Source organism: Podarcis tiliguerta (assembly GCF_965153285.1).
Source record: "Podarcis tiliguerta genome assembly, chromosome: 16".
Lineage (NCBI taxonomy): Eukaryota > Metazoa > Chordata > Lepidosauria > Squamata > Lacertidae > Podarcis > Podarcis tiliguerta.
The window spans coordinates 30,831,556-30,855,259 of record NC_139549.1 but is presented as its reverse complement, the minus strand read 5'-3'; the positions used below and the strand labels follow the sequence as shown (position 1 = coordinate 30,855,259).

The following is a 23,704-nucleotide window of genomic DNA, read 5'->3' as shown; positions in this document are numbered from 1 at the left end:
CTATGTCAGATGAGCCACCTCCGCTTCTTACATCAAGTTTAAAGAGTACACCTAAGAAAGTAGGTGGTGCTGTGGGGACACAGGTGGCGCTGTGGTCTAAACCACAGAGCCTAGGACTTGCCGATCAGAAGGTCGGCGGTTCGAATCCCCGCGATGGGGTGAGCTCCCGTTGCTCGGTCCCTGCTCCTGCCCACCTAGCAGTTCGAAAGCACGTCAAAGTGCAAGTAGATAAATAGGTACCACTCTGGCGGGAAGGTAAATGGCATTTCTGTGCGCTGCTCTGGTTCGCCAGAAGCGGCTTAGTCATGCTGGTCACATGACCCGGAAAGCTGTCTACGGACAAATGCCGGCTCCCTCAGCCCATAGAGCAAGATGAGCGCACAACCCCAGAGTCGTCCACGACTGGACCTAACGGTCAGGGGTACCTTTACCTTTAAGAAAGTAATAAGCAAAGGCTGATGCCCATTGGCGCTGGTAGGGGAAAGGGCAGGGAGGCCAACAGTAGGTGGCGCCAGAGCCGGCAGTGGGAGGAGCCAACTCATTCTGGTTTTGTCCTTACCGAGCTAGGGAACTTGACGCAAGGCAGCTTCTAGGAAGGTCAGAGAGTCCGACTGCTCTTTCAAAGAAGAGCAGGTGCATGGGACAACAGACCACTGCTGAAATTTGAAAGCCAAAACTCCACCGCTGATTAAAGCACACTTTGTCAGATAAAGTGGAATGGAAGCAGTGATCTCCAGCCCACTGAAGCAATAAATGGATTCACCTTTAAGGCATTGCAAGTCTTGGTTCTGTTTGTGCTGCAATGAATGCCCCTCCTCCTTCGGAAGGGTCAGTAACACAGTGGCAGAGGGAGGGGGGCATGCGGGGCAGACAGGTTCAACCCCTGGCACCTCCAGGTAGGACCAAGAGAGACTTCTTCTGCCCGATGCTCCAGAGAGCCACTGCCAGTCAGAGTAGGACCAATAGCCTGACTTGGTAAAAAGGCAATTTCGTATAGCTGGGGCGAGAGCTGAACCAGAGACACAGTGGTGCAATGCATGCTATTCCTTCAAAGGGTTGCAGGATCAATCTCCAGCATCTCTAGGTTAGAGCAGGGAATGGTTCCTCTCTGAATCCCTGGAGGGCAGCTGCCAGTCAGTGCAGACAGTACTAAGCGTGATGAGCCAGTAAGGCAGCAAGGGTCATTGCTCCACAGGAGAGAATTTCCTGTGCATGCAGAAAGTCCCAGGTTGAATGCCAGGTTCTCCCCAGGTAGGGCTGGGACAGAGCCCTGGCTGAATTCCTGGAGAGCCTCTGCCAGCCAGTGTAGACAATATTGAGCTGGATAGACTAATGGCCTGGCTCCTTATAAGGCATCTTCCTGTTAGGGTTAGGGACATAATTCAGTGGTTGAGTATCTGCCTTGCATGCAGAGCATCTCAGGCCCAATCCAAATTGGTGGAGAGCTGCTGCCAGCCAGTGTGGACCACCAACCTGGTTCCTTCCAGGCGTTTTGCACCACACTTCCTGCCAGCATGCGAGACAAGAAATAAATAAAATAAATATAACGACCTGCACGCAAGGACCTCCTGTTAGGGTCCAGAAATGGTTCCAAGCATCATTTTGGGCCAGGGGCGGTTGGAACAGGACAGGACAGCTGCTTCAGAACAGGCTGGTCCCATCAAGGTCTACTAGTCAGGGTGGCTATGATCTGCCTCTGCTGTTGGAGACTTGAAAGTGGGGAGAGCCCTGTTGCACCCAGGTCCTTCTCTGCGGCTTCCAAGGGGGATCTGGTTGGCCTCACAAAGAGGAGGATGACTTGGTTGGCCATTGGCCTGATCCCATCAGAGCTCTTTGTACCTGAACCCACCGGAGGGACCCTCTCAGTCATTCTTAAGGTCAGACACAGCTCCGGTCAAGTCTGCAGAGTCTCCTTTGTTGTTGCAGCTGCGTGGGGAGACTGAAACTTCCTTTCCCTGCTCTCTGCTATGTGATGGGGGGTGGGGGAGGACCCAACAGCAGCCCATGAACCCAAGTGTTATGTTTTGATTCTGCTCAAAGTCTTCACTACATCTTCCTTGTCTAAAAATTGCCTTTGGGGAAAGAAGCACAACCTGGGCTATTCAGTCATGAGTCCCACTTTAGGGGCGCGGGGGTCAGTTATTTACGTTTATAGCCTGCCTTTCCTCCCAAACTAGCCCACACGCTGCAAGAAGATCAGACGTGTGCATGTGCCCACACACACTTGTGTAACTTCTCTGGTTCGTCTGACAAGTGTGTCAAAATAAAATATCTAGACAACCCAACGATAGCCTCTGGTGTCGAGCAGTAGGGGGTTAGCCCCACACCTCAGGACAAGCCTGACCACCACTGCACACAAATGGTAACAAAGGAGATGTTGGCATTTGTGTGATTAAGTCCAACTCCCCCCCCCCTTCTCTCTCTGTCGCCCGGCAAAAATGGAGGTGTTGTCTATAAAGCTTACACCCATTTGCATGAGTGCAATACCCAGCTTACACAATCCATGATGCAGCCGGCACATGCACCTGCTCTCTGCCATTGAAAGGAAGCTCTTGAGCTAGGTCCATCTATGCCACTTATCTTCAGCTAATGGGTGGGGACCCACTATTGGGTGCCAGCCTGATCCCATGTGGGTCACAACAGGAGCACAACCACTAAATGCACATTTGGGTTAAAAGTGGGACCTGGATCTGAAAAGGTTGGCGATACCTGATCTAGGCAATTAGTATTGCCTAGGACTCGGACAGATGTATGGAAGTGAGAGCTGGACCATAAAGGCGGCTGATCGCCGAAGAATTGATGCTTTTGAATTATGGTGCTGGAGGAGACTCTTGAGAGTCCCATGGACTGCAAGAAGATCAAACCTCTCCATTCTGAAGGAAATCAGCCCTGAGTGCTCACTGGAAGGACAGATCCTGAAGCTGAGGCTCCAATACTTTGGCCACCTCATGAGAAGAGAAGACTCCCTGGAAAAGACCCTGATGTTGGGAAAGATGGAGGGCACAAGGAGAAGGGGACGGCAGAGGACGAGATGGTTGGACAGTGTTCTCGAAGCTACAAACATGAGTCTGACCAAACTGCGGGAGGCAGTGGAAGACAGGAGTGCCTGGCGTGCTCTGGTCCATGGGGTCACGAAGAGTCGGACACGACTAAACGACTAAACAAACAAAACAAGCTTCCTTATCCTGAGTCATCAGGTCCATCTGAGTATTGTCTACACTGACTGGCAGGGGCTCTCTGAGGTTTCAAGCAGAGGACATACCCAGCCTTACCAGGAGATGCCAAGGGCCTTTTCTATGCAAAGACAGATGCTCTGCCACTGAGCCAAAAACCTTAAACTGCAGACAACTTCTAAGGATACTCCCACGCGGATAAAATCAGAACCAGTATCTACTGCAATTTCACACCATCTTGATGCATAATCAGCAGTACCCTAAGCCTGGCAAAAACATTGTGTACATAATTCAAAAATACCTGCAGTTCTGAAAGTCTCTCTCAACATAGCACCCCTTTTGCGTAGGCATGCAATGATTCTGATGGACCTTACAGAAGAAACCCACCTTTGCATACACTGGAAACCCTGTGAGTATGTATCACAGAACTGCTTCTGGTGGTCTCAGCTGTGCCACTCCAAGGGCTCCCTGGGCTGTATCCAATGCCGGTCCTACTCAGAGAAGGCCCACTGGAATCAATAGGCCCAAGCTAGCCATGCCCATTAATTTCAGCTAGTTTACTCTCACTAGGACTAGCGCTGGATACAAGCCTATGTGTGGTTTGGGACTATGGTTGAACGGGTTGAGATGCAAGCACATAAAAGCAGCCTTGGTGGAACCAGCCAAATGCCCATCCAGTCCGGCATTCTGTTCTCACAGTGACCAACCAGATGCCCGTGGGAAACTCCCAAGCAGGATCCGAGCACAAGAGAGCTCTCCCCTCCTGAGGTCTCCAACAAATGGTACCTTTGAGCATTCAAGGCCATTGCAACAGATGACAAATAGAGGCCACTCTGGGTGTTGAAACCAGACACATGCCAGAACAGCATGCACTTTACAACTGCCATGCCAGCTGCAAGGGGCCTGATCCAGCTACATTTTTGCACTAGTGGTAGCCAGCACAATGAGTCCCACTAGTGCAGCGGTTCTCAACCTGTGAGTCCCCAGATGTTGTTGGACTACAACTCCCATCATCCCTGACCATTGGTCATGCTGGCTAGGCATGATGGGAGTTGTAGTCCAACAACATCTGGGGACCCACTAGTGCAATGGGACTTTCCCCATCCTCTCCTGCCCTTGTATGCCCCCCCCTCAATCAAATTTGCTCCGGAGGATTGGGAGAACACCCCAGAGCACGATGCAAGGGGACGAGAGGGGTGGTTGCTCCACCCAGCAAAAGCAGAAGTCATTGCACTGATGGAACGGTCATCTTAGTGTGACACTGAATTCCCAAGGTCTACAGATGTCACCTGTAGGACATGCAGGCCTGCTGCACACCAGTACTCTGCCTGCAACAGAAAAGATCAGGATCAGGACAGACTATTTGCCTATCTATCCCAACATTGTCTACACCAAGCATGGCCAAACTCGGCCCTCCAGCTGTTTTGGGACTACAACTCCCATCATCCCTAGCTAACAGGACCAGTGGTCAGGGATGATGGGAATTGTAGTCCCAAAGCAGCTGGAGGGCCAAGTTTGGCCATGCCTGGTCTACACTGACCGGCAGCAGTTCACCAGGGTCTCGGAGGTAGAGGCTTTCCCCATAATCTGCCCTCTGATCTGAGATGCAACCTGGGGGGGCCTTCTGCACTGAATCATGGTCCTTCCCCACTGTTACACTGACTAATGGATTGGCACCTGCCTTCCCCAAGCCAATGCCCTCCAGACGTCCTGGACTAATTCTCCTGTCCGTGCCAAGGCTGATGGGAGTTGTAGTCCAAATCACTTAGAGCACACCAGGTTGGGGGAGTCTGCCATCTACCTAGATCAGCTGACAGATAAAGCTTGTCACCTATCTTAGAGCGGTAAGGTAGGCAAGCTAAAATTCGGGCAAAAATAAAAACTGAGCTGTTCTGATGCTCACGCTTTAGGTCCACAGCCGTGTCGGCACGATCACCTGACCCACCTGCTGTAAGTAGCATTCAGCAAGCACTCTGAGCAGGTAAACAACTGCATAAACACTAAATGGTTATTATGATGACAGCAGCAGCGAGGGCAACAGAACAACATATGGCTTCATTTATAAAGCAAAGGGCGGGGGGAGGAAAGTGCAGCTGCCAATCACTGTGTCGGGGGGGGGGCGAGAACGGTGGTGCCCTCCAAGCAGGGCGGCAGGCGGTGCAAAATGCTCCGAGTAAAGTCCCAACCTCCATCCATCCATCACGCATGTCAAGAGACTGATCATTTCCTCCTCCAGGACGAGGAAGGAAACCAAGTCATGAAGGACGATTCCAACGTTGCAAAAAGGGATGAGTAGAAAGCGTGTGCAAGAGACAAAGGACCCCCTCATGGAAACAGGGGAAGAGTTGTTGTTTTTTTGCGGGGAGGTGAGACAAGGGAATGGGGCGAGCTCTTTCGACAAGATAGTGCTCTCTGAAAACGTATGCTACTGAGCCGTTCAAACCCATGCAGATAGCCAGTCATTTAAGCTAGAGGACCTTGCGTCTCAAAGGTTATCTTGGTCCATAGTCATAGCTGGTGGGAGCTCCCGCGGTGGAATACATGTTGGCAGCGGCGGCAGCTGCTGCAGCGGCAGCCGCCGAATTCATGTGGTGGTGATGGTGGTGGTAACTGTGTCCCCGGATGCTGGGCAAAGGGTAGGGGGCTGGCCTGCTCTTTGCCCCCAGGTAATGGTCGTAGGCAGAGACCGGGTGCTTGTAGGGGTGGTGGTGGAGGGGCTCCGAAGTGGATGGCTCCAGCCGCAGTTCGTGGTGTGGGGGGCTGGGCCGGCTCCCGGCCGGGCTGGTGAGGGGGACCAGACCCCCTCCACCGGGCACAGGGAGCGCCGGGCTCAACACTCGGGACATGAGCTGCTGGTGGGCAGGATCTGCGTGGAGTGGCGTCCCGCCGGCTGCGTCCCTCTCGTATTCCCGGCGACTCTCCGCCACATCTGCAGGGGGCGCCAAAGAGGAAGGGGGGGAGAAAAGCACAAGAGTCAGTTGGCTGGCAGGGGGCTTGGAAACTCCAGGTCACCTCCAGGTGCCCATCTAACCTCTAGAGAGGAGACTCATCACTCCAGAGTGAAGCCAGGTAACTCAAACCGATATAGTTTTAGCCTTTGTAGTGCAAACATGAGCCTTTACAGATAAGAACATAACCTACTGGATCAGGTCAGCAGCCCATCCAATCTGGCATCCTGTTCTCACAGTGGCCAACCAGATGGGAAAGCAGCAAGCCGGATTCAAGCACAAGATGCCTGTGGTTACCAGCAAGTGGTAGAGAAAGGCTGGACAATATGGTGGAGGCACCCAATTCTGATCTTTTGTCAAGCAACGTCATTAGAAAATAAGGTATATGGTTGCCCCAGGTGCTTTGGCTTCTAGGCCGTTTTGACACCAGAAGAGGAGTCCTGCCAGATCAAGCTGAACATAGAACAAGCTGAACACATGTAGAACACAGCCATCATGGTGAGCAGCCATTGATAGCCATTGATTTGCCTAATATCCTTAAGAATGTAAGAGCAGTTCTGGTGGATCAGGCCAGTGTGGCCCATCTAGTCCAGAATCCTGTTCTCACAGTGGCCAACCAGATGTTCACCAGAAACCCACAAGCGAGACTTTCCCCAGCCTCGTGTGGTTTCTAGCAACTGGTATTTGGAAGTACATTGCCTCCAGCTGCGAAGGTGGAGCATAACCTCCATCACCCCTGACTTGGAAGGAAGATACAATACATGAGACGGAGTCTCCTACATATTCTTTGATCGCTCCTTGCTTGCTTAGAGGGGACACATAAACAGGCCACATCAGAAAAGAAGAGACTACATCGAATGGCAGCAGCCCCTTCACTGGGCAGTGGGACCTCTGCAAGCACTTAACAATGCCAACCTATGGTCCCACTCCTTTTCTTGGAGCTGTGGGCCCAGACACTCAAAGCACACCAAGTCACCCCAGAGACATGCCCTGTCCCCAGTGCTAAATGGGGTGCGGTGGAGAGATTGAGAATAAGATGCGCTTTTACAAACAGAAGCGGTTTGCTACTGGCCATGGTTTGCTGGAGGAAAACAAACCACTACCGAAGGAATGTGGGAAGCTACCTCACGCTGAGCAGCCCCAATCGGTCCCTCTAGCTCAGTACTGTCTACACGGACTGGCAGCAGCTTTCCAGGGTTTCAGGCAGGGGAATTTCCAATCCTACCTGGAGCCTTCTGCCTGTAACGCAGGTGGTCTCCCACTGGGAGCCGTGGGACCTTCCTGGTTCGGACACAGTGCTAAACCAGAGATTGTGACCACCTGTTTTGTAGAGGCTTGGGGGAGAGGAGGGTTCTGAACCAAGGAGTGCAGTTATTATTTCTGGATGATTAAAGGAGGAGATTGAGATTTTGATTGATTGCTTTGCATGTTCTACTAAGCTCTTGGTGAAGTTTTAGAAATAGCTTCTGCACACCTACTGAGACGCTGCTCTGTTCCGTGCGACCACGTTTCTTAAACAAAAGGACAGCCCTTTGTGTGTGTGTGTTGTTGTTTTTTCTTAGCTCAACGATCTTAAGTTAACAGAAGGGAGAGGAGGAATGCCAGGGATAGCAGCTCCCGCCCCCCACCCCGCTCAAATGAAGTGTTTAACATTGTGTTCAGCAGAAATCTGTGCTCCTGGGACAAGGCATTCTGACTGTGATAAATAGAGCTGAGTTGAGTGACAAGTTTGCACACGCTTGAAATTTTTGCAATTGTATAACACTAAACAAATAGAGACTTCTCTTTATTTTAATAGGCCTGGAGTGTGCTGGGGGGGAGGGAGGAAAGGCCCCCACCCCCAAGATTCTCTGCGCAACTGTTTACTCTGGGTAATGGAAAAGGAATCAAATAGAGGTGCCTAATGGGTTTGCTAGGGGGGTCCTGCAAGAGGCTAAATACAACTGCTGGTGGTTGTGTTTTCTTGCTCCTTCACTTTTGGTTTAAAGAACAAGAAGAGGAGCATGGAAAATGCTCTGCTCAGGTGATTGTTGAGAAGAGTGAAAGCCTCAGAGGTTAAAGAGAAGCCAAACTAAACAAATCCCTAACTAATTTTAAGTTTCATCATCATAGGCAGGCAATCTGGAAGTAAAACAAATATTCTATCTTCTGGTTTATGTTGTTTCCCTGGGATTTATGTTTATCCTTATAATTATTTTTGAATATTTCAAAACTGAAGTGTGTGTGCATGCTAATACACTATACAATTTTATATAATGCATCTAAGGAAAGGTAAAGGTAAAGGGACCCCTGACCATTAGGCCCAGTCGTGGCCAACTCTGGGGTTGCGGCGCTCATCTCGCTTTACTGGCCGAGGGAGCCGGCGTACAGCTTCCGGGTCATGTGACCAGAATAACTAAGCCGCTACTGGCAAACCAGAGCAGCTCACGGAAACGCCGTTTACCTTCCCGCCGGAGCGGTACCTATTTATCTACTTCCACCTTGACATGCTTTCGAACTGCTAGGTGGGCAGGAGCAGGGACCGAGCAATGGGAGCTCACCCTGTTGCGGGGATTCGAACCGCTGACCTTCTGATCAGCAAGTCCTAGGCTCTGTGGTTTAACCCACAGCGCCACCTGCGTCCCTATATCTAAGGACAGAGGCGGCCGCAAAGAAGCTTTTGCCCTAATTAAAGAAATGGGGCTAAAGAGTCTCGGGTGCAGCAGTAAATGGAAAAACTGGTGCAGCTTTTGAAAAGTAATGGCAAAACAGAAAAGGAAAAAAAATCCTTAAGGCTGCAATCCTGTGCACTCTTACTGGGAAGTAAGCCCCACTAGGTATAAAGGTAAAGGTACCTCTGACCGTTAGGTCCAGTCGCGAACGACTCTGGGGTTGCGGCACTCATCTCGCTCTATAGGCCGAGGGAGCCGGCGTTTGTCCGCAGACAGCTTCCAGGTCATGTGGCCAGCATGACTAAGCCGTTTCTGGCGAACCAGAGCAGTGCATGGAAATGCTGTTTACCTTCCCGCCGGAGTGGTACCTATTTATCTACTTGCACTTGATGTGCTTTTGAACTGCTAGATGGGCAGGAGCTGGGATCGAACAACGGGAGCTCACCCCGTCACGGGGATTCAAACTGCTGACCTTCCGATCAGCAAGCCCTAGGCTCTGTGTTTTAGACCACAGTGCCACCCGCGTCCCTTCCACTAAGTATAATGGGACTTAATTCTGAGTAAAATATGCATAGAATCAGGTTGCACAGCTGCAAGCTGTAGATACTTACTTGGAAGTAGGTCCCATTGAACACAGAAGGACTTACTTGTGGGTACACACACATAGGATTGGTCTGCAAATTTAAGAAATAAAATTGGAGGGGCCAAAATTCAATAGATGCCAGTAAATGTTCTTATCTTTATATATCGGATGCAGGACAGTATGTGTTTATGTATACGGACAAACAGACATATATTTTCACCTGCATCCAATGAAGTGGACTCTAGCCCATGAAAGTGAATGCCATAACGACTTTAACATGCCACGAGTCTCCTTGCCATTACTTGAGTTGCTTATGCGCTTCTATGCATACTTATCTGATAATATTCCATTGAATTCAATGGGCTTTATTTGGAGTATACATGTATAGTCTGCACGGAAACAGAGTCTGCCTTTGAGCAACATCCTTCATTTTCACAATTAAATATGTGTTTATACTTTACCATTAAATATTTATATTGTTAGATGTTAAGTTTTGATTAGATTTGGTTTTGCTGTGTTTGTCATTTGATGACATAATGCTAACTTTTTTGCTTTGTATTCGAGAGTATATATGACATGTTGTTAAAATATGTGATTTGGTTCAATCAAACTTCAGATACTCATTTTTGAATGAACAATTGTTTCTTCGGGCGTCATTGCAGGTTTATGAAAATAATGATGGCATTGCACTAATCCTTTACATAAAACTGTTGACATTATTTTGTTTGTCAACTACGCAGGGAACATTTATCAATGGGTGGTTACATGCATCTAATAAATAATAATATCAAATTTGTTCTATGCACATTTTTTTTTTAAAAAAAATACTAATTAATAGCCAAAATCAAATCCACCCAAATTCAGATAGTTGCACTGTATCCTGTACATGCCTTCTCAGAAGTAAGCTTTATCGGGTTCAGTGGGATTTGCCCCCAGGTAAATGAAAATCCCAGACTTCTGAACTGCCATTCCTTAAGGCCTTACACGGTGCAAATAACACAGTCGCGATTGGCTCCAGATTAAAGTATTCATCATTCCTGATATAAATATTTAAAAAACCACAATACCCCACCCTCTGGACTCTGTCTGAAATTGATAGGATCGTTGACATTATTTATTATATCATAAGAAAACCTCAAAGCAGTTTACGATGATATCTATGTATAATGAAAATGCACAACAAATTTAAAATTAGAGACCAACTATCATTCAGCTAACTATCATGGAATTAAGGTGTGCTCTTAATTGTCTGCGTAAGCCTGGTGGAATAGCAAAAAAGTTTTTTTGCAGGCATTTGAAGGTGCCTGCAGAGTCTCTGTTTGCAGGGCATTCCATAGTTCTGTACTTAAAGGGAACACTGAAATGTTTTGCTCAGGCACACAGGGACAATATATCAGCCACTAGACTCCCGGGGCCGTATGGGTTATGTGTTCGGGTACCCTCCCAGACCTCCCCCTTTAAATTGCAATTCAGCAGGCCTGGTTCCCCTTTCCAGCATTTTTTGATAGTGGTCTCTCATCCCTGCAGAGCAGAAGAATTCTGTGCACCTAATACAGAAAGCTTTGCTTGTGGAAACCTGTTTTTCTCAGGCGCATTGAGGCCACTGGATAGAAACTACTGGATTGAGGAAGAGGCAGTGAGCCCCACTTGCTTAAATAGGATAAACAGCCTATTGTGAAGTTTGCCACCTGAGCAAGTAAGTGCTTGGGGTGGTTTCTGCAGCCGTGGGCATTAGCAGCAAAACCCCAGAAGAATAACCAGATCAGCTTGCAGAAGGGAAATAAAGAAGTAGAAGCTTCCTCCCGCTGAAGCTCTGCTAGTAACTCAGACGCTTTCTCTTTTGTGAGCAAGATGTTTTTCTTGTAAGACTATAAACCAGACTGGCAAATCTCCAGGCACTGTGCCTCGACTAGTCAGTGGATCTGGCTGCTAATCACATTTAATTTAAGGCTCCTTTGCATCACACCACTTAAAGCCAAGCGCACACTTAGAGCTTCGTGTGGAGGGTGGAATCCCTAACTCTTACTAAGGCTGTCCCTTGTTCCAACGAAGTGACTTGTGGCGCTTGAACGACTCTTCCCACATTTACCCATTATTGGCCCTACCATTAGGAAGAGTGAGATATCCTCTTTTTCCATGTGGGGAAGGGTCACAGCTCAGAGGAAGAGCATATGCTTTGCCTGCAGAAGATCCCAGGTTTAATCCCCAGCCTCTCTGGGGCCAGTCTGTACACTGGCTTTTGACTGTATTGGCTTTATTGACTGTATTGTAGAGCCAGTGTGGTGTAGTGGTTAAGAGCGGTAGAGTCATAATCTGGGGAACCGGGTTCGCTTCCCCGCTCCTCCACATGCAGCTACTGGGTGACCTTGGGCTAGTCACACTTCTCTGAAGTCTCTCAGCCCCACTCACCTCACAGAGTGTTTGTTGTGGGGGAGGAAGGGAAAGGAGACGGTTAGTCGCTTTGAGACTCCTTCGGGTAGTGATAAAGCGGGGTATCAAATCCAAACTCTTCTCCATGTAGGGGCGCACATTTGCCTCTGCTGTGGGCAGTTGGGAATCTGGGGGAGGGCCAAAGCTCAGTGATGGAGCCAGTGGCGTTGCAACGGGGGTGGGGGATAGGGCGGTGTGCCCCGGGTGCCATGTCTGCGGGGGTCAGCAATGTCTAGGCAACACGATGACCATGTGCATATGCAACAGACAATCTTTATAGAATTCCTTCAAACCATAACAAGTACAAAATGAAATCTTTAGTCTCAAAGTCTCTGAAAATCTTTAAATGAAGCGAGGTACCAGACTTTGTACAATGAAAGACAAGCTGTGAATTCTACGAAACAATAGTCAATATCCGGAATCACTGTTCAGTGTTGGACATCATATTTGCTGAATACACAAAGCTTCACAGCTTGTCTCTCATCTAGATGAACAAATAGTCTGACCTGTCCCAGACTCAATCCATTGCATCTCTAGGTAGGGCTGGGAGAGACCCATTGCCACGCAGTGTAGTAATTCTGAGCTCGATGGACCAATGGTTTGGCTCATTGTAAAGCAGCTTCCTGTGCTCCTGTGAGGTGGATGCTCCCAGATCTACCTGGTTGGACCTTCTGCATACAAAGCTGTCAGCCTGCTACTCAGCTATGGACCTTCTCTGTTCTTAGGTTGGGTTTTTAACAGTGGCGTAGCGTGGGGGTGCAGGGGGGGCCAGCCGCACCGGGCGCAACATCTGGGGGGGGCGCTCGCACTCGCAGCTCTCTGTCCCTACCTGGCTCACTCACTCTCTCTCACTGCAGTGCTGGCTGTGCGAATCCGATCCGAGCCGCCGGGTCGCTGCCCACTGTGGAGGGGAGGGTGCCAGGCGTGCGGTGCGGTGCGGTGCGGTGCGGTGCGGAGAGAGAGCGAGGGACTATCTGGGGGAGGGACAGTGCAGCGGGGGGGGCGCAAATTACTTGCCTTGCCCCGGGTGCTGACAACCCACGCTACGCCACTGGTTTTTAAATCTACCATAACAAGCCACAGCTGCCCTGAATGCAGGAGGTTTCCTACCATTGTGACGAAGACTCACCTTTCTCGGTCCCATTCTGGTGCACAGGGGAAGATACTGGATTTCTAGATCTGGCAAAAGCACTCATGAGAGGCAGGGCTCCAGGCCGGTGATTCCTGGGCCTAATGTGGGAAAAGAGTGGACAGAGTTTAGACTTTTCAAAGGAATAATGGGCTCTGAAGAATGAATACACAGCAAGACGTTATGTGAATAATCAATCCAGCCAGCCAGCCAGCCAGCCAGCCAAGCAACCAACCCAATTCTCCAAGACACAATCTAAATAAGGCTTCCCAAATCTCAGCACCCCCGATTTCCCTTGAAGTTGAGGCAGCGCCCCAAATGGACTCCAGCTCCATCTTCCCTTGCTCTCTACACCAGGGACATGTTTGAATCCCAACCTAGGATGAACCTGGACCTTAGCAGAGGAAGGGAAGAAAAACATCCTTACCAGTCTTCTGGATCACAGTCCCGGAATCCTTTTGCAAAAGGGTTGCTGGCAATCTTTAGCTGGGTTATCTGAAGAGAGAGGTTGAAGGAAAGTAAAGACGTCAAGGGCCATTAAGGAACAACAATGTCACACTAACCAAGAGGGTGGAATCCCCAGGCCCTCAAGAGGGCAAGTTGCTCTGTTTTATCCTATATCAATTGTTCCAAAGCATGCCACACCATAAAGTCAGGGATGAGGAACATGTTGGACTCCAGTTTCCATCAGCCCAATCTAGCATGGTCAATGATCAGGGATGATGGGAGTTGTAGTCCATACCAGCATCCTCAGTAGGATCATAGGTTCCCCACTTATGTTTTACACTGAATATGCAAGCAATTGACCCGGGGACCTTCTGTATGCAAAGCTATTTATGAGCCACTGTCAGCTCCCTCAGTGAAACTGGCTGAATGTTGGGCACAAAACCCGCTCAAAGAACTAACACTCAGAAAGTACATAGGGTTCATTTATTTGCAGCTCCCTTTATTCTGAGCACATTTTGATCATAGCATGGCTTTCCTTCTTCACTCCTAAATAAAAGATTTTTGTACCTTTTAAGAGAGAACACTGAATAGGATCCACCCCAGTCTGGTATGCACAGGGCACATTAAGCACTTGAAATCCACATTGGGTTTCATGCCAGAGAGTTGAGCACGTATGCATCTTGCTCCAACTAATGGGATTTGAACACTTTTAGTTATGGCTGTGTTGCTGCAGCCTAGAGATGTACAGCACACCAAGTACAGCATGTCTGTGGTGTGTGTGTGTGTGTGTGTGTGTGTGTGTGTGTCTGTCTGTCTGTCCTGGATTGGGACATGAATGTACAGTGCTGGATTACCCAATAAGCAGTCTATGCAGGGACACCAGAAAAAACGAGTTGGGTGTTTTTTTTAAAAAAAGAATTTGACATGAGGTAGAAGAAGAAGAGGAAGGAAGGAAGGAAGGAAGGAAGGAAGGAAGGAAGGAAGGAAGGAAGGACAACAGCAGCAGAAATATGGAGTATCATACAAACACAGATCGAAATAACGCAAGGGAATCAGATTCTGTCATGTGTTGCAATAAATCCTTGTTTTCTTATTGTAATATATTCTTCTGAGCTATACGTACTTGATTCATTTTTCTTTTGTGTGTGTGCGTCATAATTAATGACAACCGAATCACATTTCTCCCCCATCCCTAATACTGGGTCCCCTTTTTGGTCGTGGCACCAGGGATGTTTCGAAAATGGTTACAGGCAAACTCTCTCTCTCCCTCTATGCTTTGGAAGTTCAACCACATGGCTGCTCCCAAATGCAAAATTGTACTCTGTGCTAACGCTAATTTGGGGCACCAGGGAAAGGCAGACCCACCCCCCACCCCCCAACATACATCGATCTGTCTGAAGAAATGCAAATAAACTTGAAAGAAGACGTCACTTCATATGCCTCCCCCCACCTCTCTCCTCTGCCAAACCATCCCATCACCACAAGAGCAATCCTGTATTTGTTTCATTCACCAGGGAGAAGGACAGGGCATTCTCTCTCTCCCCCCCTTCCACCCACCCCCATATTTAAGCGAATCCAAGGATAAAGTATGTGATTGTGAGTTTCCGGAATGGGTTGAAAAACAAACTTTAAGCCCCTCAGTGACAGTTCCAGCCTTAGAGGTCAAACTGATAGAAAGCAGAAGAGAAGGAGCAGCTGTCCCAAGCCATCAGATAAATGCCAGTCGGGAGGTGGGGGGCAGAGAAGTCTCTTAAAGGCACCGCACTTGGCTCCCATGAAGGTTATTTTCAGATGTTGTCAGAACAGCAATTGCGGAACCTCTCCCCCTCTGCCCACCCCCCGCCTGCTTCACTTCTGATCTTATTATTTTCAGGGGGGGGAATGAAAAATTACAGGCCCAGAGTTCCATATTCTTTAGCAGTGTGAGTAATGCTACTCTTGTTTCTTAGAATCGAGTCATAAATAAAAAGACTATCAGCAGCAATACAGGTTTACACACACACACAGGCAAATTGTTGCATTTGCAGATCAGATTGGACCCACGGATTCAGAGGGACTTCCAGCTGTGTGGTCCTGTACACGCCTGCTCAGAAGTAAGATTCACCAAGTTCTGTGAGGCTTGCCCCCAAGGTTCATACGTATGGGATTGCAGCACAACAGAGCAATCCTCTGCATGTTTGCTCAGAAGTAAGCCCCACTGTGTTCAGTAGGGCTTGCTCCCAGGCAAGCACGCTTTAGGATTGTCAGCAAAGTGTTGATGTGCAGGATTCATGGTGACACTGTGTGTCATCAGTTGTAACCTTGTATGATGCTGCAGTGACGAAGAGTAGATATTCAGCCCAACTGTCTCGATACTGTTTTGCACATCCTAATTTCTCTACAGAGAAAACACTTCCATATAGGTAAAAATGGGTGAAGCTTGAGTTTCTCCTCCTAACTAAGCAATACGGGCGGCTAATCCATTAACGGTTAGAATGGGAAGACCATTTAAAATGGATTCTCAGATTCACCTTTGGGGTGGTTAATGTGTTCATTGGCTGATTATCAGTTAAACCAACGGCTTATGGACCACATCAATATTTATTTTGGCAAGGAATTGGGTATTTATATAAAAAACAAATCTCACACACAAGAAACCCCAGAATCGATATTCTAGTCTGTACTTCAGAAAGGCAACTCATGTTTTATGCCATATTGAGTTTGATGGTTCAGCAGAGCAAGTCCAGATAAAACAGAGACCTCCCCCAAGAGGAGTTTTTCGGCTTACCAATTTTTACGTACTGTATTTGTACCACCTTGGTGGTGCGTTTTCTGCAGTACCTCAGACAGTGCTTGAGGCTTAGGTTTATACAAGCCGTGATGTCTCACTGATGTTCAGGACATTTTTGTGGGAGGTTTTCTTTAAGGCAAAACATGGAACCCTTGCCAGCTTCTTGGGGGGGGGGGAGATAATACTTCAAGGCCTCCCAGGGTGATCAAATTCCTTCAGAAACCAAGGGACGGGCTTAGCAGATGAACTGCTGCAGCAGAAAGAGGAGGAGGGCAACTCCCTAGGCAGTCTATGCAACTTGCTTTGAGACTCAAAAAGCTGAATGCAGATTATTCAGCCAGAGGACTCTGTCAGCCCTGTAGAAAGAGTTGAGTAGAACAAAAAGCAATGGACTGGCTCTCACAGTCCATTACTGATCCTTCTCTCTATAGCTCTGGTGATGGGCTTGTCTGCACTGCAAACACAATCCAGTTTCAAACCTCTTCTCATCTATCATGGTTCCCCTCACTGCAAGGGGACACTGTGAATTAGGTCATTATGAAGTTTCTGCAAATCCTCTACAAGTGCTCCTCATCTTTCTGTACACAGTCTCATAGGCAGTAAAGGTAAAGGGACCCCTGACCATTAGGTCCAGTCGTGACCGACTCTGAGGTTGTGGCGCTCATCTTGCTTTATTGGCCGAGGGAGCTGGCGTACAGCTTCCGGGTCATGTGGCCAGCATGACTAAGCCGCTTCTGGCGAACCAGAGCAGCGCACGGAAATGCCGTTTACCTTCCCGCCAGAGCGATACCTATTTATCTACTTGCACTTTGACGGGCTTTCGAACTGCTAGGTTGGCAGGAGAGGGGCTGAGCAACGGGAGCTCACCCTTTCGCGGGGATTCGAACTGCCAACCTTCTGATTGGCAAGTCCTAGGCTCTGTGGTTTAACCCACAGCGCTACCCGCGTCCCATAGTCTCATAGGTAAAAAGGTAGAAAGACTCAATAGTAGTACTTTGATAAACCCAAATTCAAGTTTCTTCCCAGCCTAGTTTTATTAAACTCAGTGGTGTAAGCTGTTTCCTGTTGTTGTGATTTTAAGATTATGAACTCAGGAGCTGTAATATCAAGAAAGAGACCTGGGGTCTTATCTAGTGCTAATCCTACCCAGAGTTGACCCATTGCAAATAATAGGCATGGCTATGGCCAACTTATATCCATTGATTTTCATGAGTCTAATCTGAGAACAGTTGGGTACAACTCACAGTCTGTGCAATTAGCTTGGAGTTGGTGGTGGGGCTATAAAGTACAGTGGTACCTCGGGTTAAGTACTTAATTCGTTCCGGAGGTCCGTTCTTAACCTGAAACTGTTCTTAACCTGAAGCACCACTTTAGCTAATGGGGCCTCCTGCTGCCGCCGTGCCGCCAGAGCACGATTTCTGTTCTCATCCTGAAGCAAAGGTCTTAACCCGAGGTAATATTTCTGGGTTAGCAGAAATATTATGTTATATTATATTATATTATATTATACAGAGGTACCACTGTATTGCCATTTTGGAAGGCACCCCAAGGGGCATCTAGTCCACCCCCCTGCAACACAGGAATCACAGCTAAAGAATCCCTGGGCAGATGGCCATCACAACCTCCTGTGAAGGAGATCCCACAACCATCAGTCACAACCATCAGTTCCACTGCCAAACAGCTCTTATCGTCAGAAAGTTATTCCTAATGTTTAGTCACAATCTCTTGCCATTTGAATACATTGATTCAGGTCCTACCCTCCGGAACAGAAGAAAACAAGCTTGCTTGATTTGTGTTTAAGAGAGGTTATCACTGATCCTAACAATATTTACAGTTCCTTCCAGTAGCACCTTAGAGACCAACTAAGTTTGTTATTGGTATGAGCATGCACACCAATAGCAAACTTAGTTGGTCTCTAAGGTGCTACTGGAAGGAATTTTGGTATTTTGTTTCGACTACGGCAGACCAACACGGCTACCTACCTGTAACTAGAAATATTTACAGTGTGTGCAACAGAAACAACATCTAAGCGAGCGTGCTGGGGAGATGTCTGAACTGGTTGGGTCCAAGCGCTGTGTTGTTACTGGTTTGTGGGTTGAAGTTATTAACGGCTGTTTTTACTAAATCACTGCTAAATTGGACTGGTGTGCTTCTAAGCTGAAATCCAGCAATTCACAGTTGCCATATTTCCCAAAGACCTCCATTCAAAGCCATGGGATTATCTAGGGAGCATGACACATACGCAGTGGCGTAGCGTGGGTTGTCAGCACCCGGGGCAAGGCAAGTAATTTGCACCCCCTAACCCGTAGATTTGCGCCCCCTAACCCTAACCCCCAGATGTTGCGCCCGGTGCGGCCGGCCCCCCCTGCACCCCCCACGCTATGCCACTGCACATACGTGAAACATGTAAGACAAATATGCATCCATAGCTATATTAGCAGTGACTAAAAAAACAGAGATATCAAAGTCTTAAAGCCATCAGAGCAGCAGAAGAAGCTGGAACATTTTGCGTTAGGACTTTAATCTGTTTTGTTAACAAATTATGGTTTTAGGGATTTAGCTGCATCTTTCCATGATCCAGAGCAAACAAGTGCTGTTTTACGCTTTACGAATTGTAGTTTTACCACTGCAATATTTTGGATTTGGACTTTCTCGTCTTAATTTGCTTTAGGATCAAGCCAAGGGATCCAGGTGTGCTAGACCGGCCACTTTTGCTTCACAAATCTATTTAGGGCCATATTTTCATAGCTACTGCTTAGTGAGTCACTTCAACAAGATCTATGTCAAAAACATGAGACTGCCTTTGAAGTGGGTGGGAATATACATTTTGCTTTTAATCCACATTGCTAATCTGCAAATCGCCTCAGCCTTTGACACCTGAGATGCCTTTTTTTAAAAAAGGATCCACCCAATTTTTGTGAATGTGTTGAATTGAAATTTTTTTAATTGTTGCCTTTTAAATTGTTGTAACCAGACCTGGGACCCGAGTGCAGGGCAGATGACAATATATATATATATAACAACAACAACAACAACAACAACAACAACAATAATTTCCAATTGGTTTATAGACTGTAGATTGGATCTAGACAACACATGAGGAAATTCCATTCACGGAACCCTGCTGTTGGATAGAAAGGTGGGGGCTCTTTTGCCGATTCATCCCAAATCTTCCCCCAGCAATTGCCCTAGTTCTACAAAATAAAAGGGGGGAGGGGGAAGCCAACCCCTTTTAATTTCTGTCATAGGGCTTATTTGTAGCGTATCTGCCCCTGCTCCTCCTTCTGAATATGTCTTTCTCAAGGAATACTTATGCTGTGGTTTGATAGTCATTTCCTCTCTCTAGGGATCCCTTGGAATTTTAGTTTTTTGGGGAGGGGGCACAGATTTATTACAAAATACATAGCCCTTCCACTAAACCAATTGTTGAGGTCTTTAGGGGAGTCACTGTTAGTGTTCCCCGATGGCTCAGATGCAGAGTTTGGATCAGGGGTCAGCAAACTTTTTCAGCAGGGGGCCGGTCCACTGTCCCTCAGACCTTGTGGGGGGCCGGACTATATGGGGGGGGGGGGAGAACGAATCCCTATGCCCCACAAATAACCCAGAGATACATTTTAAATAAAAGGACACATTCCACTCATTTAAAAACACACTGATTCCCGAACCGTCTGCAGGCCAGATTTAGAAGGCCATTGGGCCGGATCCGGCCCCTGGGCCTTAGTTTGCCTACCCATGGCTTGGATCTCTGTGCATTCAGTACCAAGCAGCCAATTTTATGCAACTCCCATCTTGATGAGGTCAGACAGGACCCCCTCTGTATTGAGTTTCCAGTGCCTCCTGAAGATTTTTTTCATTCTAGCACTCATTTGTGATCGTATGGTTTTAACCGTTGTCCATTTTCATTGTGTTGCATCCCTTGTATGCTGCCTTAGAGATTACTGTAGCTAAGCAATACAAAAACCGTCTAAACAAATCAATAAGAAACTGCCATCCAACTAAGTTACAACTCAGAGCAGACCCACTGAAATGGATAAACATGAGTTAGTCACGTCCATTAATTTCAGTGCATCCACTTTGAGTAGGATACAACCCAATATTAATAGGAAGCCTAGTAAATATTAATAGGAAGCTGGTAAAAATTGGTTGTGTAGACATTTCTTTCCCTTCTGTCTTGCATTTTCCTTCTCTAGAGGCAATTCACACTCGACAAAAACCACAAACAAAGCTCCCTTGAAGCTTGGCAGTTCTGAGTGTGGAGGGCCCAGAGGCACAGAAATGCTTTTAAATGGCAGAGTGCCAAGTTATATAATCTCAGGCTGCACCCCTTTACCTACTTTACCTGGGAGTAAGCCCCACTGAACTCAATGAAACTTACTTCTGAATGCGAACAACACTGAGTGTATGGGGGGGGGGCTCATTTAATTTCACTGCACACAGGTGGTGTAGTGACAATAAAGGTTTATTATTATTATTATTAGTAGTAGTAGTAGTAGTAGTAGTAGTAGTAGTATGCATGTGTATATCTAGCATGGGACTGTTAATACCTCTTCATTTTATGAAACTGATTGAATAATAATTTCTGAATTATTTTAACTGCCTTGGATGAAGAGCTTGTTACACTCAAAATGTGCTGGGCATAATATCTGCTTAGAGACCTGCTTTGTATATACATTAAAATAGCAATAGTAGTAATAGTAGTAGTAATAATAGGAGGAGGAGAAACTGGATAGCACTTGCAAATGTAATTTCCTTTAGTGCCTTTTTAGGTTTGCCTCCTTGGGGTTTTTATGGGGAGGGGGGGAGATTGGTTTTGGAGCCCAACGTACGCAATGCATTTCATACATTTCTTCCGAAGGAGTCTGCAAGCAATTTTTGCATCTCAACCAGTTTGATCCCATCTGCGTAGTCTCATCACATCTGAGCTGATTTAACTGGGGACACGTCACCTTAAAGCACTTTATGGATAGTTGTTTTGTGGCTGCTGGTGTTTTTTTTTTTTTTTAAGTTGATTGACTGCTCTTAACAATGTCTCTCTCTCTTTCTTTCTCTCTCTCTCTCTCCTGCCTTCTCTTTTCCGGCTCTCCATCCATCATGTGGCTCGAAGAGAAGGTTGGGAAAGGTGCTTTTTCTTCCTTTCTTTTGCTGATAAATGAAGTACCGGACGGAAGGTTTGCGTGTCTCAATAATGAACTCCAGATACTCACCCGATGGTTCTGGTAGGCGGTCACCGCGGTGAAGCGGGTCTCCTCGAAGACAAAGGTCTTATAGTTCTCTTCCGCGTATTTCTCGCTGTCTTTCCTAGGATCCACGTAGACCACGTGGAAGCGGGGTTGGTATCTGTGCATTGAGTTCAAAATGATCTGGATGATAAAACGAGCAAGGGAGATCATTGTTGAATTGTTTCTTTAAATGTAAAGGTTCATCATTGTTCCACCCGATGTGTATATCTTTAAGGGGCCAGAGCAAGGGCCAGAGCAAATTAACGAGACCCAGCTTTGCAGCTGTGAAACATAGCAGGTGCTGCTGAGTTGCATTGATTAAGCTGTGTCAGCAATTGGGTGTAGTATATAAGGAGCAGCACCTAGCTCTCCCATTACCCTGAGAGATGGGTTGGTGGTTGGGTCGTGTTTGTTTGTTAATGTATTTAGTGTAAAATGAGTTTTTGTTTTTGTAATTAAAGCCTTGTTTAAGTTATTTTTGAGTCCCTTTTTAATGCATGGTCTCCCCAGCAAGCTCTCTGCAGCGTTACTAAACTGCAAAAAGCCAACATCATTCTACGACACCAAGATGGAACGCAGAGAGGCAAAGAAGGGTCCCACGCAGGAAACTGACAGCGGTGCCAATGGGGTAAAGGCTTTGGGGCAGACGTCTGGGCCCCTGCTTGATAGGAAATTCCCCCCCACCCCAAGCACAGCAGAGTTGGCTTCTTACCATAGTTTGAAGTATGTGAAGCAATTCACATTCCCATCTGAAAAGTCCATACCCCCCATAAGGCCATTAAATACAGAGTTTCAAATTACCTAGCTGAAGTATACCATGTCACAGAGGGGGCAGACTGGGGGTGAGGGGGGTCAATCTGTGCACCCCAAACTTTGGGGAGACATCTGGACCACAGAAGGACTCAACAAGGTCTACTGGTGTGCAATGTAAATCATTTGGGTGGATTTATTTATGAAATCACTGTCCCGCCCTCCAAAAAAGGAAAAAAAGAAATCTGGAGCAGACTATCAATGCCACTGCTGAGAAAACTGCACTGGCTGCCAGTTAGCTACTGGGTTACATTCAAGGTGATGATGCTGGTGTACAAAGCGCTATACAATTGGGAACCAGAATACCTAAACATCATTTGTTCATTGTGTCAACGGATGCCAGGCCAATATTCCACATTTTTTCCAAGGAGCTCCAGGTGGCACCCATGATTCTCCACCTCCTCATTTAACTCCCACAACAACCCTGTGAGGTAGGCTAGGCTGAGAAGCAGTGATTAGACCATAGGTACTACACACCTGTGCTAGCTACTCTCTCTCTCTCTCTCACCAGGCCTTTTGACCACACAGCCTCTTCATTTGAGTCAGTAAATCCCAAGGATTTTGATTGAAACGTTTTATTAATCTGGCTTGGAGGGTGTGCAATCTCTTCTAGCTTAGTTTTTTTGATGGGTGCCACTAAAGAAGGAAGCAACCCCATCAAAAAGTTGTGAATTCTGAAGTCCAGGACACTTTGAACCACGCTTCTGCCTGCCGTAATTTCGGAGGGCCTGGGCTCTCAAATAAATACATTCAGTGTTGCAAGTTTTTCTCGTGCAAATTAAATAAGGCAACCTGCTTGGGCACCAAAATGTCTTCAAGTAAAATATGCAACGAAACAAGCAGTTTAAAATGCATGACAATGGTGTGCTTTGTTTTTTTAAAAAAAGCAAACAGTGTAAACAATAAAATCAGAAGTTCAGTTCAGCGGGAGACTTGTGAAACTGCAGTGTCTCTAGGGGCCAGCAGAATGCCAATGCTGATGGGGCTTCTCATATTTCATCAGGGAGGGGTTTCTACAACACTGGTGTCAGCAGTAAAAAAGCCCACCTCTGTGTTACCATGAGTTGATAACCAACTGGGTTCTATTAGCTGATTGTAGTGCGCTTGCTGGGGAGCAGAAGGTAAAATGTGTTCTGGTCCAGAGCCATTTAGGGCTTTGTATGCAAGGAGCAGGGACACGGGTGGTGCTGTGGGTTAAACCACAGAGCCTAGGACTTGTCGATCAGAAGGTTGGTGGTTCGAATCCCCTCAACGGGGTGAGCTCCCGTTGTTCGGTCCCTGCTCCTGCCAACCTAGCAGTTCAAAAGCAAGTAGATAAATAGGTACCACTCCGGCGGGAAGGTAAACGGCATTTCTGTGCGCTGCTCTGGTTCGCCAGAAGCGGCTTAGTCATGCTGGCTACATGACTCGGAAGCTGTACGATGGCTCCCTCGGCCAAGAAAGCGAAATGAGCGCTGCAACCCCAGAGTCGGTCACGACTGGACCTAATGGTCAGGGGTCCCTTTTCCTTTACCTTTATGCAAGGAGCAGAACCTTAAAATTGG

At 47.4% G+C, this 23,704-nt stretch overlaps 1 protein-coding gene and 1 long non-coding RNA gene across 4 annotated transcripts in view; one reads left to right on the top strand and one right to left on the bottom strand.

Annotated features, from left to right (window-relative positions):
• Positions 1-23,704, top strand: part of LOC310666933 — a 256,212-nt gene that overhangs the window by 139,199 nt on the left and 93,309 nt on the right. The gene's annotated exons all lie outside the window — the stretch shown is intronic.
• Positions 5,210-23,704, bottom strand: part of TBX1 (T-box transcription factor 1) — a 47,021-nt gene continuing 28,526 nt past the window's right edge. For 2 of the 3 annotated variants that reach the window (XM_083418301.1, XM_083418300.1), the window contains 5 exons: positions 21,336-21,491; positions 13,342-13,409; positions 12,915-13,015; positions 9,384-9,446; positions 5,210-6,102 (listed from right to left, as the gene is read on the bottom strand). In XM_083418301.1, coding sequence (XP_083274427.1) covers positions 5,666-6,102; positions 9,384-9,446; positions 12,915-13,015; positions 13,342-13,409; positions 21,336-21,491 — 825 coding nt within the window. In that variant the 3' untranslated portion in view covers positions 5,210-5,665. The remainder of the gene's footprint in view (positions 6,103-9,383; positions 9,447-12,914; positions 13,016-13,341; positions 13,410-21,335; positions 21,492-23,704) is intronic. The other variant, XM_083418302.1, reaches the window with a different exon arrangement.